Consider the following 15,215-nt stretch of genomic DNA (forward strand, 5'->3'; position numbering starts at 1 on the left):
TGTGTGTGTGTGTGTGTGTGTGTGTGTGTGTGTGTGTGTACTTGAACTCGGGGCCTCATGTTCTTGCTCGACTTGCTGGCCTTTTGTGTGTGTGTCTGTACTGGGGCTTGGACTCAAGAGTTTTGTACTCTGCATTTTTTTTTAATTCAAGCCTGGTGCTCTACTACTTGAGCCACAACTCCACTTTCAGATTTTTGCTATTGGATAGAAGCCTCTTGTGGATTTGTTGGCTTGGGCTGGCTTTGAACTGTGATCTTTTGATCTGAGTCTCTCGAGTAGCTAGGATTACAGGCATGAACCATCAAGTCCTGGCTCCAGTTTGGCATTGTGATGGTTAATTGGAGATGGAATCTCAGACTGTTTTGCCTAGGCTGGCTTTAAACTGCAATCATCCAGGTCTCCACCTCCTGAGTAGCTGGGATTACAGGTGTGAGCCACTGGTACTAGGCGAGTCTACATTCTTAACCATCTGGGTTAAAATCCTCCTAGTACTGACGGCTTGGAGCTGCCTTTACTCCCCCCAACTATGGGGGGCGGGGTGCAGTAAGTATTCACAATTAGAAGCTTCAGACTCTTAATCCTTCACCCCAATATGCACATGTATTCCTGGAATTCTAAAGCAAAGATCTTCATAGCGATTTTAGTCAGTTCTGCCTTGGCAGTGCCCAGATCACATTGGGCACATAGTAGATACTCAGGAAAACGTGATTTACATAATTGGAGGAGAGAAATAAGAGGATTCTCAGAGGAAGAGTCACTGTGTCCTCAGTCATACCTCTGGCCTATGATCGCTGAATCCAGACTGGGCCCTGCCCTGTGCAGCCCAGTGCCAGTCACTCAGCCCTGATGCAAGAGAAAGCGGTGCAGCAGGTGTAACCCCCTTCCCCACACAACACACACATACCAATGGGAGGAAGGCTGCAGAGCTTCTCTTCCAGGGAAAGGGCCGCTGTCCATCCCTGAAGGCCATACCCCAATGCCACTTCCTCGTGTGTACCTGGCAGGTATGTGCGGGAGAAGACCAAGACTGGGGTTGACATGCGCGTGGGGGTGCACACAGGCACGGTGCTGGGCGGCGTCCTGGGACAGAAGCGCTGGCAGTACGACGTGTGGTCCACCGACGTCACTGTGGCCAACAAGATGGAGGCTGGCGGCATCCCAGGGTAGGTGGGCCTGCCACGTGGTTGGGTGAGGACCACAGAGGGGATAGCTCATCCACCCCCGGGGCTGTGGCCCTAAAGAAGGGCCAGGGGCAGTGATCTTCTCCTGTCCCTGCCATGGGGATGGCTGCCCAGAGACTCCCTTAGGGCCATTACTACTGAAGTCACAGACCAGGTTTTCCAAAGAATCTGGGCAGGGAAGCAGCCATTCTGCAGGCCCTGCCCTAGGGTTGGGGTGGATGGCAGCTGGAGGTGCCCAGCCTGGCCACTGAATCAGGGCCTCCCTGGAGGCCCATTCCTGTATTTTTCTAGGAGACTCTTGGCAGGATTTGGTTGCTGCTGTTTTTTGGTGGTCCTGGGGTTTGAAATCAGAGCCTCACACTCTGATTGCTTGCCTGGAGCTCTGCTACTTGAGTCATGCCTCCAGCCATGGATTTTGCTGTTTGTTTTGGAAGCTGAGTTTCAAAGACTTTTTTGTTTCTTTTTGCCCAGACTGGCTTTAAATCAGTCCCTCAGATCTCAGCCTTCTAAAGAGCTAGGATTACAAGTGTAAGCCACCTGTGCTGACACAGCAGGGATTTTTTTTTTCTGCTGACCAGGGTTCTAGATTTTATTTTAAACCTTTTTTTCCCTACATTTATGTATTTTTAAATTTTCATTTAATTTTTGCTATAATAAGGTGATGTATAGAAGGGTTACAGTTACATGTCAGGTCGAGAGTACATTTCTTTTTGGAGAATGCCACCCTTCCCTCCCTCTCTCCCATCCCTACCCACAAGTTGTACAGTTAATTTTCAACATGGTGTCTAGTGAGCGCCACTGACAGCACAGCAGGGATTTTTTAAAATAATTTTTTTTATTGATGTCAAGTGATGATATAAATTTCACAGTATTGTGGGGTAGTGATATTTAAAGTCACAAACACATTTTAACCTTCATGGGACAAATTGTCTTTATCATGGTCTAGAAGGTTTGTGAGTTCTCTAAGCTTTGACAATACAACAGTTTCTTCCTCGTGTCGAGTGATATGTACATTTCTTTCCTTTTGCTTAGTCACAGCAGGGGTTTTAAGGTGGGAATAATCAAACTCTTCATTGTGGGGTTCAGAATCAGCTTTAACATTCCGAAGTTTACCTGCTCCTCTTGACATTCCAGGAGGAAAATGTATTGGGGGGGGGAGTCTGGTCATGGGGCCTGAACTCTGGACCTGGGCGCTGTCCCTCAGCTCTTCAGCTCAAGGCTAGCTACTCTACCACTTGAGCCACAGCACCACTTCTGGCTTTTTTCTTTTTGCTTATGTGGTGCTAAGGAATGGAACCCAGGGCCTCATGCATGCAAGGCAAGCGCTCTACCACTGAGCCACCTTCCCAGCCCCTGTTTTTTTTTTGTCGGTCGTGGGGCTTGAACTCTGGGCCTGGGCGCTGTCCTTCAGCTCTTCAGCTCAAGGCGAGCGCTCTACCACTTGAGCTACAGCGCCACTTCCAGTTTTCTGGTGGTTTATTGGAGATAGGAGTCTCACGGTCTCTCCTGCCCAGGCTGGCTTTGAACCACGATCCTCAGATCTCAGCCTCCTGAGTAGCTAGGATTACAGGCGTAAGCCACCAGCGCCCGGCTGCCCCTGTATTTTTTTATTCTAAGGATCCAGTGCTGAGGCTCAGGGGGAGCAGGTGCCATGGCTGCCCATGCAGCTAGTTTACGCTGGCCTAGAACCAGTGGTCCCTGTCTCATCCGCCCCACAGACGCAGGCTGAGCAGCAGCCTGCGTGCATGCAGCAGGTGCTGGTTGTCCCTGGTGGGCCAAGGCTGCCTGTGGTGCGTGCTCAGAGCCTCTTGTCATCCAGGCGCGTGCACATCTCCCAGAGCACCATGGATTGCCTGAAAGGGGAGTTCGATGTGGAGCCTGGCGATGGGGGCAGCCGCTGTGATTACCTGGATGAGAAGGGCATCGAAACCTACCTCATCATTGCCTCTAAGCCAGAGGTGAAGAAAACAGCTGCCCAGAATGGCCTCAATGGCTCGGTGAGTTCCCAGTAGAGAGGTGGGATTTATTTTTTAAAGATCAGTTTACTAGGCTTGGTGGTTCATACCTGTAATCTCAGCTCTTGGGAGGCTGAGGCAGGCGGATCAGGAGTTTGAGGCCAACCTGCACTGCATAGAGATAACTATTGTAGACGGATTGGAAAGTCTTGGTGGCTGGCCACGAGAGACAAGGGGCTTACTGGTGACAGAATGATTCTAAAACAGTGCTGGTGGCTCACGCCTGTAATCCTAGCTATTCAAGAGGCTGAGATCTGAGGATTTCGGTTCCAAGCCAGCTGGGGCAGAAAGTCCATGAGACTCTTATCTCCAATCAACCACCAGAAAACCCCCACAAAAACTGGAAGTAGAGTTGTGGCTCAAGTGATAGAGCACTAGCTTTGAGCAGAAAAGCTAAGGGACAGTGCCAGGCCCTGAGTTCAAACCCTAGGACCAGCACCCAAAACTCTAGATTCTGCAGAGCTGCAGTCCAGTGGTAGTGCCCCGTCAGAGGGAAGAAGATTTCAGGGAGAAAGTGCTGTTCAAGACAGGCTGGAATGAGAGATGAAGGCCATGGCAGTGCATCCTGGGCCAGGCCACTTGGCATGGCTTGGCCTCCAGGGGGAGGAGTGCGGTCCGTTGGGGCTCACGTGAGGCGTGCAGCGGTCCAGGAGGTTTCTTCAGTGGGAAATGAAGAGGAAAGGGACAGACACAGAGCTATCCTGTGGGCTTGGACGAGGTCTCCCACCTTCCCCTGCCTGCTCCTTCTACTCCAGCACCCCTGGATCCTGGTCACATCCTCAGGGCACAGCCTGCCCAGGGCCTTTGCACTGGCTGGTCATTTTCCTGGCATTTTCCTCTCCTCTGATTTGTTTCTCCCCTCCCCATGATGTCCCTCTTTATGACTGGCCTCCCCACCAACCCTTAGAGCTTCTTTCCTACTTTCAACTTCTACAGATTGCTTATTTTCCTTCTCTGATCTTGCTGATGTCAACCCTTCATTAGGAGACTGTGAGCTCCAAAAAGTCAGGCCATTTTGTCTGTACTCAGCATACACTAATGAAGTGTTGCATATACTAATGGAATGAATGAAGTGTTGCCCTGTTGCAGTATTTAAGTCGCTGGATCAAGGAAAAATACCAATCCCGGGTTTGCAGGGGCTGCTTGGACTCAGGAGGAGGAGTTGGAGAAATCATGTCTATACTTCGAACACTTTTAGTTGCAGAAATGTTAGCATTTGAAACTGAGTGTTGTAGGGAGGAATTGCATCGTGAACTTTCTAGGCCAGCAAGGCTTCTACAAATCTTGTAGGAAAATTCTAGAGCAATGGTAAAGCTGAGGCTGGGCCTCGGGCAGTGTAGGAGGTTCTGATGGTGGTTCTTTTCTACCGTAGGCCCTGCCGAATGGGGCGCCAGCTTCCTCAAAGCCCACCTCTCCTGCCCTCATCGAGACCAAGGAGCGCAATGGGAGCGGCCCGGCCAGCGGCTCCACCTCAGACGAGCCTGAGGAGCAGGAGGCCCAGGTGAGTCCGGCCAAGGGCGCGGAGGGTACAGGAGAGCCAGCCTGGGCAGGGGCGGGCAGCAGAGCAGTTAAGTTCCTACAGTGGGGCCCATGCACCAATGGGAGGCGTGGCCTGTGGCCCCAACGCTGCTCCTTTTTGATCATGGACAGTGACACGTGCTGAGTGTCACTGGGTCACCAGTTCCCTGGGGCAGAGGTAGGAAGATCTGAAGAAGCCTCGTCCAGCCTGGGTGGCCTGAATTCTGTTGACTGGAGATCAGAGAGGGCATCTGAGGAAGATTCTGGATCTGAGCCTGGTGGGGGTGGGACTGGGTTGCCGTGGCTCACCGTTTCTGTGCTCAAAGCCTGCTGGAGTCAGGACTGGCGTGGGGGCTGCCGGTCACTCCGCTTTTCTCACGCGTGGCCCTGGAGGAGAGGAGGTCTCTGCCTTGCCCCGGTGGCTGAAGGCTGGGGGCAGCACTCCTAAGATCCCAGGGTCCCAACAGGGGGCTGCAGAGGCGGCAGACAGGGCTTGATGAAGCAGGTGCCTGCCATCTGGTACCTTCTTGAAAGACGGAAGCTGGGCTGAGCACGCAGAGACAACTGGCAGCTGGGACTGGCACGTCCTAAGCAAAGCCAGCGTCCCTGTGATCAGGAGCCAGTCCACAGACGGGTGCTCGGGTGCCCAAAGAGGCCTTCACTTCATTTTACCAAGGAGAGAAATGGGGCTCCGGACCACGGATTATCTAGGGTCAGACCAGCCAGTGGCAGTGGAGACAGGACTTGACCGGTCCCACGGCCTGGCCAGCCTGGCCAGCCGTCCTTTGGGCCCATGGCTGGGGGTCCCCAGTCTGGAATCACGGTTTTGGAGTTGACACTTCCTTTATTTTTTCTGTGCCAGACAAAAAGAAAGAAAAAAAAGGGGGGGACAATGGCTACCCCAGCTCCGCCACCCCTCCTGCTAGCTGCTGGCTTCTCTCCCCTTGCTTCCTGCTCAGACCTTCCTCTCTGACGGACATGACTTCGCTGCTTCTTAAGCCCAAGGGCAGGGGATGTTGACTTAGGGCTTCGTGTGACACGCACCCCTCCCTTCCAGCCGCAGGGTGTTCTGGGACTGTGTTCAGTTGAGCACGTGTATGGGACTCCGGGTCTCCTGCTTAGGGGCAGGAGGCCACACCCCACCCCTTCCCACTGGCACTGCAGTTTCTGGGGGCTCAGGAAGCCAGGCAGCCTGACCTCTGGGTGTGGGCTCCATGCACGATGGATCCATGTGAAAGTGTTGGGTTTCGAGTGAAAGAACCGGGTCCTCCTCTGTCCTGTCTCGCCTGCCTCCCCTCCAGTCTCCTGTACCCCACTGACGCTGCCTCCCTTCCTGGCTTACAGGCTGACAACCCCTCGTTCCCCAACCCCCGCCGCAGGCTGCGCCTCCAGGACCTGGCGGACCGCGTGGTGGACGCGTCCGAGGACGAGCATGAGCTCAACCAGCTGCTCAACGAGGCGCTGCTGGAGCGAGAGTCCGCCCAGGTGTAAGTGGCCCCGGGGGTGCGGCCCCTCTGAGGCACAGCCCTGCCCTGGTGGCATCTGTGGCTCACGGAGCTGGCTTCCACACAGAGTGAAGAAGAGAAACACCTTCCTCCTGACCATGCGCTTCATGGACCCAGAGATGGAGACCCGCTACTCGGTGGAGAAGGAGAAGCAGAGCGGGGCCGCCTTCAGCTGCTCCTGCGTGGTCCTGCTGTGCACGGCGCTGGTGGAGATCCTCATCGACCCCTGGTGAGGACGGAGCCGGGGAGGCAGGGGCACACCCCAGGCTGGAGGAGGGAGAAAGGCAAAGCCACAGCAGTGTGAAGGGGTGGGCACCTTGGTTGGTGCCTGATGGGGGGTGCAGGCCTCACTTCTGCTTCCGTGTTCCCTTCCTCCGGGTTTCAGAGTAGCAAACCAGAATGGGCATCTCAACAGGGCCAAGAAAACTGGGGACAGATGGATCCCAGAGGACTTGGCCACGTGGGTCCAAGGAGAGTTCTAGAGATAAGGGACCTTGAACTTTGTCACCAAGGCCAACCTGCCTTACCTGAAGCATGTCAGGAAAGCCAGATTTTAGAGGTCTAGGTGCAGACTGAAGTCCGCAGCAGCAGGTCCTCTTTGGGCCCAGTTCTGGAAGGATGATAACCGCTTTCACAGCTGCAGGGAACCAGGCAGCAGCCCATCCGTGCTGGGTCCCCACCACAGAGGCCTGCAAGGATCTGGGTGTTGTAGAGAGGCTTGGTCTGAGCCTCACCAGCTTAGGTTCTGGATGGGAGGACCTAGAAAGCCCCAAGAGTACCAGTTTGACATATAAAGATGATGAGTCACTTACGTAGCAAATACTTCTGTCCTGGCTGCATGGAATGTTCCTAGAGAAAGACAGGCATGCATATTGAAATAAGGGCAGTCTACATGCAGGTAGTAAGTACTATGGATGAAATGTAAAGAGAGTCGAGAGTGTTGGTGGGGAGCTCTGTTTCCTTTGACCTGTTGTAGGGTGCTGAGAGCAGAGCTTACTGACAAGGTGAGGGGTGAGAAGCAAGCCCTCTGCTCTCCGGGGACCCCTGACTCAAGCACAGATGCCAGGGCAGCAGGGGCTGGGCCTGGAAGCTGGGCGTCCTAGGGAATGGACAGGAAGTGAGTAAGGAGTTAGGGCCTTAGAGACTGTGGCAGGGAACAGCACCCATACCCCAAATAGGAGGCCCTGAAAGATGGCAGGAATGCCACGTGGCAATTTGAGCCATTAGAGAAGATGATGGGCAGCTAGTTTCTATGTTTTGGAGGCAAATAACCGAATTCACTGAGAGATGATTGTGGGCAGAGGCAAAGTCAAGGATGTTTCCAAGGCTTTTGTGTGTGTGTGTGTGCGCGCGCGTGTGTGCGCGTGTGTGTGTGTGGTCGTGGTGCTTGAACTCTGGGCCTGGGCACTGTCCCTGAGATCTTCAGCTCAGAGCTATAGCGCTCTACCACTTGAGCCACAGCGCACACTTCCAGATTTCTCTGCTTATGTGGTGCTGAGGAATTAAACCCAGGGTTTCTTGCATGCGAGGCAAGCACTCTACCACTGAGCCACCTTCCCAGCCCTCTCCAAGGCTTTTGATAAAACCAGCTGGCAAGATGGAGCTGCCAATCACCAAGACAGAGGCCATAGGAAAAGGAACATTGGAGACACAACAATCAGGAGTTTGGTTTGGGCCATGTTAAGTTTCCGATGTCTGTGAGACACTGTCCAAGGGGCCTCTGGGTACACAATTGGGCTTGGAGAGAGGAGGGAGCCGGAGATGCAGACTTGGGAGTCATACCCATCAGACCTCACTGAGAGCATGAGACTGGCTTAGGCCACCATGCTTAGAGGGCGGGCAGAAGGAGAAGTGGGTCAGGGCCTGAGCAGGGCACAGCAGTGTGTAGATATCTATATGTGGTTCTTTGTGTAAAGCAGCAGCAGGGGTCAGGTGTCTGGTGTTCATGCCTATTATCCTAGTTACTTAGGAGGCTGAGATCTGAGGATCACAGTTCAAAACCAGCCTACTTAGGTTTTGTTTAATCCCCAGTTAACTAGCAAAAAGCCAGAAATGGAAATGTGACTCAAGTGATAGAGTACCAGCTTTGAGTGAAATAGCTGAGCGAGCTTGAGGTCCTGAGTTCAAGTCTGTATGGGTTCCACTATGGACTTCCGCTTGCCATCTTTCAGCGGCCTCCTGTTTGGGGTGTGGGTGCTGTTCCCTGCCACACTTTCTAAGGTCTTAACTCCCTAGGACACCCAGCTCCCAGGCCCAGCCCCTGCTGCCCTGGCATCTCTGCTTGAGTCAGGGAACCCTGGAGAGCAGAGAGGCTTGCTTCTCATCTCTCTCACACACACAATACACTCACACTCACACACACACACACACACACACACAGCAGGACTGAAAAGGTCTTGAAAACCAAGCGAGGAAATGTGTCAAGAGTTAGTTAGCTTTGGGGCTGGGAAGGTGGCTCAGTGGTAGAGCGCTAGCCTTGCATGCATGAGGCCCTGAGTTCCATTCCTCCACCACATAAGCAGAAAAAAACCAGAAGGGACATTGTAGCTCAAGTGGTAGAGTGATAGACTTGAGCTGAAGAGCTGAGGGACAGTGCCCAAGCCCAGAGTTCAGGCCCCACAACCACCACCAACAACAAAAAAAAGAGTTAACTTTGACTCGCCCTGAGTTAGCTCTTGGCCAGAGCATCCTTCCCCATGGAAGGATGAGTTGGCATGGGAACAGGTGGGGAGCTGGAGATGGCAGCCTTGCCCGCGGTAAATGGCCTGAGTTGGATGGGGAAGGAAGGAGTCTGCCGCAGCCCTGGGCGGTCAGGGTAACTTGGCGGCGCTCTGCAGAATGTCTGCACTCATTCTACACCAGGTTTTCCTCCCAGCCGCAGCAGACATTCATTCCAGAGAATTTTCTCCCAAGCTTGCCTGGGCTATTTCCATGGCATCCATGACCCTCTCTTCTGAGAAGTGTCCCAGTGGACAGCCCCTGTCCACGTTCCCAGGCTCTGCATGGAAAGGGCTCCTCGTCTCGTTCTGCCAGCAGCACCAATTCCCTGGTGGCTCATGGGACTTCGCAGGCCCAGGCTTGTGCCATGCTTGCCCCTTGACACTACCCCAGCCATCCCTCTCTCCCACAGGCTGATGACCAACTACGTGACTTTTGTGGTTGGGGAGATTCTGCTCCTCATCCTGACCATCTGCTCGCTGGCTGCCATCTTTCCTCGGGTAAGAGGCAGTTTTCTGTTGGGCTCAGAAGCTTCTGGAAGGCTTCTCATGAAAGTCCTGCCAGGTTCTCGTGTGGAGATGCTCAGCCACTTACCCATCCATTCATCATTCCCCATCAGTACCCACTGTGGGGTGGGCGCTGGCAGCTTGGGGGACTGCAGCCCACGACACGAGTCATGCTTCCTGGAAGCTGGGGTAGAGCAGGGGAGGCCCAGCCGGACAGTGCTTGGCTGTGATCGTCAGACCCAAAGGATTAAGATTCTCTCCTGCAGGGACCTGGTGTTTGCTTTTTTTTTTTTTTTTGATCAAAATGACCAGGGAAAAGCAGGGTATGGGGGAAGTTAGTCTGACAGGTGGTTTGCCAGGCAAGGTGGGGGGTTTAGGTGTCCTGGTCCAGGTAGGATTGGGAGAAGTGACCAGGAAATGGCAAATAGTGAACATTGTTCCCTGCATTGGCCTTGCCTCTTGGAGATGGGGAGTGGGCCTCCTGGGGTGGTCAGTGTGTCTGCTCTATCAGAAGTGGCAACTAGAGGCCTGGGGCTACATGCAGAGCCGCTGGACTCCATTTTGTTACCTGCTAGTGACCTGCAGACAGATCACCATGGTTAGGCTCCTGGGATTAGGCTATGAACACCCACAGCCATCTACAGTCACGGGGCTGTAAAGGCCCGTGTCCTTGAAATCCCATTTGTTCCAGGCCTTTCCTAAGAAGCTTGTGGCCTTCTCAACTTGGATAGACCGGACCCGTTGGGCCAGGAACACTTGGGCCATGTTAGCCATCTTCATCCTGGTCATGGCCAATGTCGTGGACATGGTGAGTTCCTGCTTTCTTGGTGAAGGGGTTCCCCATCCCCAGCGGAGCAGGGGACCATCAATGTGGACTTGTTTTCCTGCAATGCCTTCATCCAGAGCCCCATTCCGCGCTCACACACCTGGGCTAGGTTCATCGGTACTGGCGCTGGAGTGTCACATGGAGGAGCAAAGGCTCAGCAAGCTTGGTTCACTTGCCCTAGGGAGCTGGATTTTGCCTTCCCAGAATCCTACTGATTAAGGGGTGTATACTCAGTGTTCTGTGAATCTGGAATGTTCCCTCTTGTGGTTACTTTAGGTAGCTGTGGGAGCTGGAGAGTAAGCCTGTACCAATACTGCTCCTGTGTTACCTCTCTAGAAGTGGTTCCTGGGGACCTAGCATCACAGAGCCTACATATCTATGAATGCCTTCTGTCCTCTGCTCTCCTCAATTCAAGAAGTTGAGAGGGCAGTTTGATGCATTCCTGGTGAAATGGACAGAGGCCCTGCCCCCAATACTGGCGCGCATGCACACACTCACACACAGCTCCAGGGCTATAAGCTCTAGGGTAGCCAGAAGTCCACCTGGAAGGGGGTGGGGCTAGAAGCACCAGAGCTGACGGCACCTGCTGTTCAAGGAGAATCCTCGGAACTCTTGTGTTAGACATTGGAGACTGTGTCCAAGGCGTGGGACCAGTGTTTAACAGGGCTGTAAGACATCTGAAGATGGTATCCAAGGATGGTGGAGAGTGAAAATGAAGGGGACAGGGCAATCATGCCTGAGCTAGAATTATATGCCAATACATTGCCCCAAACCAGATGAGCTGAAGCTACACAGAAGGTTTGGTTTATGTCTGTGCTGTCTGTGACTGCCTCTGACCAGCAGTGGAACCAGCAAACAGATCCCAAAGTGGTGCCCTCCCTTCCCCCCCACCCCCACCCCCACCAGGGGGCAGTTTGGGCACACTGGCTGTCACACAGAGAGGCTGAGTGGTGGCCCTTAGCCTTACCTGCAGCTACAGTGTGGCATGAAGAACGTGTTGGGCGTTAAGAGGTCAGGCTCTTGGGAATTGCACAGCTTTGCACAGTCCAGCCTCTGAGTTTTCTGCATCATAGTGGCAGAACTAAAACACTCTGCCAGTTTTTCTGAGCATCACTAACCTTGGTCTGGTTATCCTTCTCGGGGTTTCTGGAGCCACAGGGGAGGCCGCTGACTGGCCACGACTGTGTGGCACAGCCCTCCCTGATCTTCCTCTTGCCCTTCTCTTCCCGACTGTCCTGGCCTCCAGCTTAGCTGCCTCCAGTTCTACATGGGACCCTACAATGGGACGGCAGCGATGGTGCTCGAGGGTGGCTGCCTGGAGAACCCCAAGTATTACAACTACGTCGCCGTGCTGTCCCTCATCGCCACCATCATGCTGGTGCAGGTCAGCCACATGGTGAAGCTCACCCTCATGCTGCTCGTCACCGGGGCAGTGGCTGCCATCAACCTCTATGCCTGGTGTCCCGTCTTTGATGAATACGACCACAAACGCTTTCAGGAACATGAGTAAGATGAAACCTGGTTGGGGTCTGCAGGGTTCCCCCCCACTCCCACATTCCTCTTGTAAAGCCCTGGCTGCACACTGAGGTAGCTTTCTGCTCAGGCCTACCTGAGGCTCGCATGGCAGCCAGGGTTCACTGGCTGCTATAATCTGAGGGTCGGGTCGGGCCTGTCTTTCTCTGAGTGAAGATTTGGGACACCTCAGTGTTGGGTGGGGCATCAGCCTCTTGTCCCCAGATGTAGTCAGATTGTGCTGTTATCCCTTCCACAGTTACCCGATGGTGGCCTTAGAGAAGATGCAGGTATTGTCCACCCCTGTGCTCAATGGCACTGACAGGTGAGAGCCACTGTGTTTCCTCTGAGTCTCTATTTTATCCCTGCTTCTAGATACATGGAATTCAACAGGCCAACATCCCAGGACCTCACCCTTCCCCAGGCATGCAGTATGGGCTAGAGTGATCTAAGTCCGGGGAGTCGGTGTGGGTTTCTTTAGGACTGGGGAAGAGGTGGAGTGTAGGATGGACCCAAACAGCCAGGTCTCCTGCGCTGAAGACAGTGAAGCTCACAGAGCAAGGCAGTGTGGGTAGGGAGTGAAGCGAAGCGGCCTGATGGGGATAAGGACAGCGTGGGGAGGACAGCGGGACTGGCCGGCAGACGAGTGGCAGGAAGGTGATGAGGAACATCTTCAGGGACAGGTCTATCTTCCTGAGTCGGTTTCAGCTCTTGAAGTGGATGCTGAAGTAGAAGTTCTCTAAGGTCTCTTTTCTCTGGGAAGTTTTAGATTTTTAAGAGTCAGTCAGTTGAAAAGATCTTCAATCCAGGTGATGGTGGCCCACACCTAGAATCCTGGCTATTCAAGAGGCTGAGATCTGAAGATCACGGTTCTAAGCCAGCCACGGCAGGAAAGTCTGTGAGATTATCTCCAATCAGCCACCAGAAAACTGGAAATGGAGCCCTGGCTCAAAGTAGTAGAGTGCTCGCCTTGAGCAAAAAAGCTCAGGGAGGGCTGGGAAGGTGGCTCAGTGGTAGAGCACTTGCCTTGCATGCTCGAGGCCCTGGGTTCGATTCCTCAGCACCACATAAGCAAAAAGAAAAAAGCCGGAAGTGGCGCTGTGGCTCAAGTGGTAGAGTGCTAGCCTTGAGCTGAAGAGCTGAGGGACAGCGCCCAGGCCCAGAGTTCAGGCCCCACGACCGGACCCAAAAAAAAAAAAAAGCTCAGGGACAGCGTCCAGGCCCACCCTGAGTTCAAGCTACATGACCAATAAAGTAATAATAAGCTTCAAGTAAGTTAAGCAAAGATTACTTCATAGAGGATGAAAGATATGACTCATCCCTTTACAATGTAAGTGGTATAAATGACCACTATTTCAAGGTATTGAAATAATCAAGGGGGAATGCAAGTCAAAACTGTATCAAAACACCACTGCAAACTTGTTTGACAAAAATCTTAGGACTGGTGTCAGTTTCACAATAACTCACACATTCCTGGTGACAGTACAAGTTGGAAAACAATTGGCGGTTATTTTACCTTTCAGGCAGGCAGTGGCAGTAATCCCAGCTAGGCACGAGGCATAGGTAGAAGGATGGAGGTTATGGTCCAAGACCAACCCTGGGCAGACATGAGACCCTCTGAAAAACAAAGCAGAAAAGGATCTGGAGGCATGGCTCAAGTGACAGAGCTCCTTCCTAACAAATGTGAAGCTCTGAGTTAAAACGATTCAAAGAAAGGGGCCGGGGAAGAAGCAACGAAGAAAAAAAGAAAAAAGAATTAGTCATTCCATTTCTGTATATCTCTGTATACATGTTCATGCACATGTGTATGTGTAACAGTGTCAATAGTAACACTGGGGGCTGGGAAGGTGGCTCAGTGGTAGAGCGCTTGCCTTGCATGCATGAGGCCCTGGGTTTGATTCCTCAGCACCACATAAGCAAAAAGAAAAAAGCCGAAGTGGCACTGTGGCTCAAGTGGTAGAGCGCTAGCCTTGAGCTGAAGAGCTCAGGGATAGCGTTCAGGCCCCACAACCGGACCCAAAAAACAAACACTTCATAATACACAAAAGCCAAATGGAAGTGACCCAAATGACATCAGTAAATGAATATCTAAATGGTGGCATTCTCATATGGTAGAATATAAGACAATAACAGAAATGAGCCTTAGCCTCACACAAATACAGCTGGAAGCTGGAAAGGATGTGTGAGCGTGAGCCCTGGCCCCACCGCTGTGAATCCCCCACACTGATATCAGTCTCCCTTCCCTAGATTCCTACGTGGATGTAGCTACTTCTGGGATCAGTTCAGTGCTGCAGTGGTTATTGAGCATCTGTGAGCAGCCCTGATATGAAACATTCCTCTCCCCTCACCCCAGCAGAGACTACGACTGGCTGGCTGTGAGAAGCCCAGTGGCCTAAGAAAGCCCTGCTGTACTGGGGGAGTCTGGTCTGGTCTTAATGCAAAGGGGTGGAGCTTAAGGTGACAGGAAACAGCACAAGCCAGTCAGGAGAATCTAATGCCCTTCATGAAGACAGCATGGTGCCATTCAGCTTGTTCCTGTTTGTTCAGCAGGCTGCCCCTGGTGCCTTCTAAGTACTCCATGACAGTAATGATGGTCATCATGATGCTGAGCTTCTACTACTTTTCCCGCCACGTGAGTGTCGCCCACCTTCCTCTCTTACCCTGCCCATCCCCACCAGGGCCTCCCAAGAACAGTCCCAGGAGCCTAGAGCCCTGATGATCAAGGTTTGGAGCCAGCTTGGGTAATCTAAGATTCTTTTATCCAATTAACTAGCAAAAAGCTGGAAGTAGAATGTGGCTCAAGTGGTAGAGTGCCAGCTTTCAGTGAAAAAGTCAAGGGAGGCTGTAAGGCCCTGAATTCAAGCCTCAGTACCAGCACAGAAGGAAAAAAAAGTACAAGGGGCTGGGCACGGGTGGCTCACGCCTGTAATCCTGGCTCCTCAGGAAGCTGAGGATCAAGGTTCAAAGCCAGCCTAGGCAGGAAAGTCCGTGAGACTCATCTCCAGTCAACCATCAGAAAACCAGAAGTGTCAAGTGGTAGAGCACTTGAGCTGAAGAGCTCAGGTACAGTGCCTAGGCCCTGAGTTCAAGCCCCATGACCCCCTCGGCCCTCCCCACCACCAAAAAAAAAGTAAAAGGGAGTTAATGTACAGGAAGTCCCCACATAAACCTTGATATTAGCTTGGGTGCCCCCTAGTGGTTAGCCTGGGGAAGCACAGCCTTCCCAAGCCATTTATCAGCCAAAAGGAGCTGCAGGAAATGAAGATTCCAGGTGGAGCTGGGAAATCCCTCTGCCTCTTTTCTTCTACAGATCTGCAGCTAAAATTAGGTCCTGGGAGGCCTCATGCATCCTAAGGCCTCCTGGGTCTTGGCTGTACTCAGAGGCGGGGGTCCTCGCTGCAGCTGCAGGTGGCATCCTCATTAGATGAATCTTC

The 15,215-nt window shown here is 52.9% G+C and overlaps 1 protein-coding gene across 2 annotated transcripts in view; it reads left to right on the forward strand.

Moving 5' to 3' along the window:
* Positions 1 to 15,215, forward strand: part of Adcy3 (adenylate cyclase 3) — a 123,712-nt gene that overhangs the window by 103,703 nt on the left and 4,794 nt on the right. The window contains exons 7-16 of one of the 2 annotated variants that reach the window (XM_013013648.1): positions 1,005 to 1,163; positions 3,001 to 3,178; positions 4,569 to 4,697; positions 6,059 to 6,201; positions 6,287 to 6,448; positions 9,350 to 9,437; positions 10,135 to 10,251; positions 11,516 to 11,775; positions 12,041 to 12,106; positions 14,329 to 14,413. In XM_013013648.1, coding sequence (XP_012869102.1) covers positions 1,005 to 1,163; positions 3,001 to 3,178; positions 4,569 to 4,697; positions 6,059 to 6,201; positions 6,287 to 6,448; positions 9,350 to 9,437; positions 10,135 to 10,251; positions 11,516 to 11,775; positions 12,041 to 12,106; positions 14,329 to 14,413 — 1,387 coding nt within the window. The remainder of the gene's footprint in view (positions 1 to 1,004; positions 1,164 to 3,000; positions 3,179 to 4,568; positions 4,698 to 6,058; positions 6,202 to 6,286; positions 6,449 to 9,349; positions 9,438 to 10,134; positions 10,252 to 11,515; positions 11,776 to 12,040; positions 12,107 to 14,328; positions 14,414 to 15,215) is intronic. The other variant, XM_013013649.1, reaches the window with a different exon arrangement.

This window comes from Dipodomys ordii, unplaced genomic scaffold, assembly GCF_000151885.1.
Source record: "Dipodomys ordii isolate 6190 unplaced genomic scaffold, Dord_2.0 Scaffold20, whole genome shotgun sequence".
Taxonomy (NCBI): Eukaryota; Metazoa; Chordata; class Mammalia; order Rodentia; family Heteromyidae; genus Dipodomys; species Dipodomys ordii.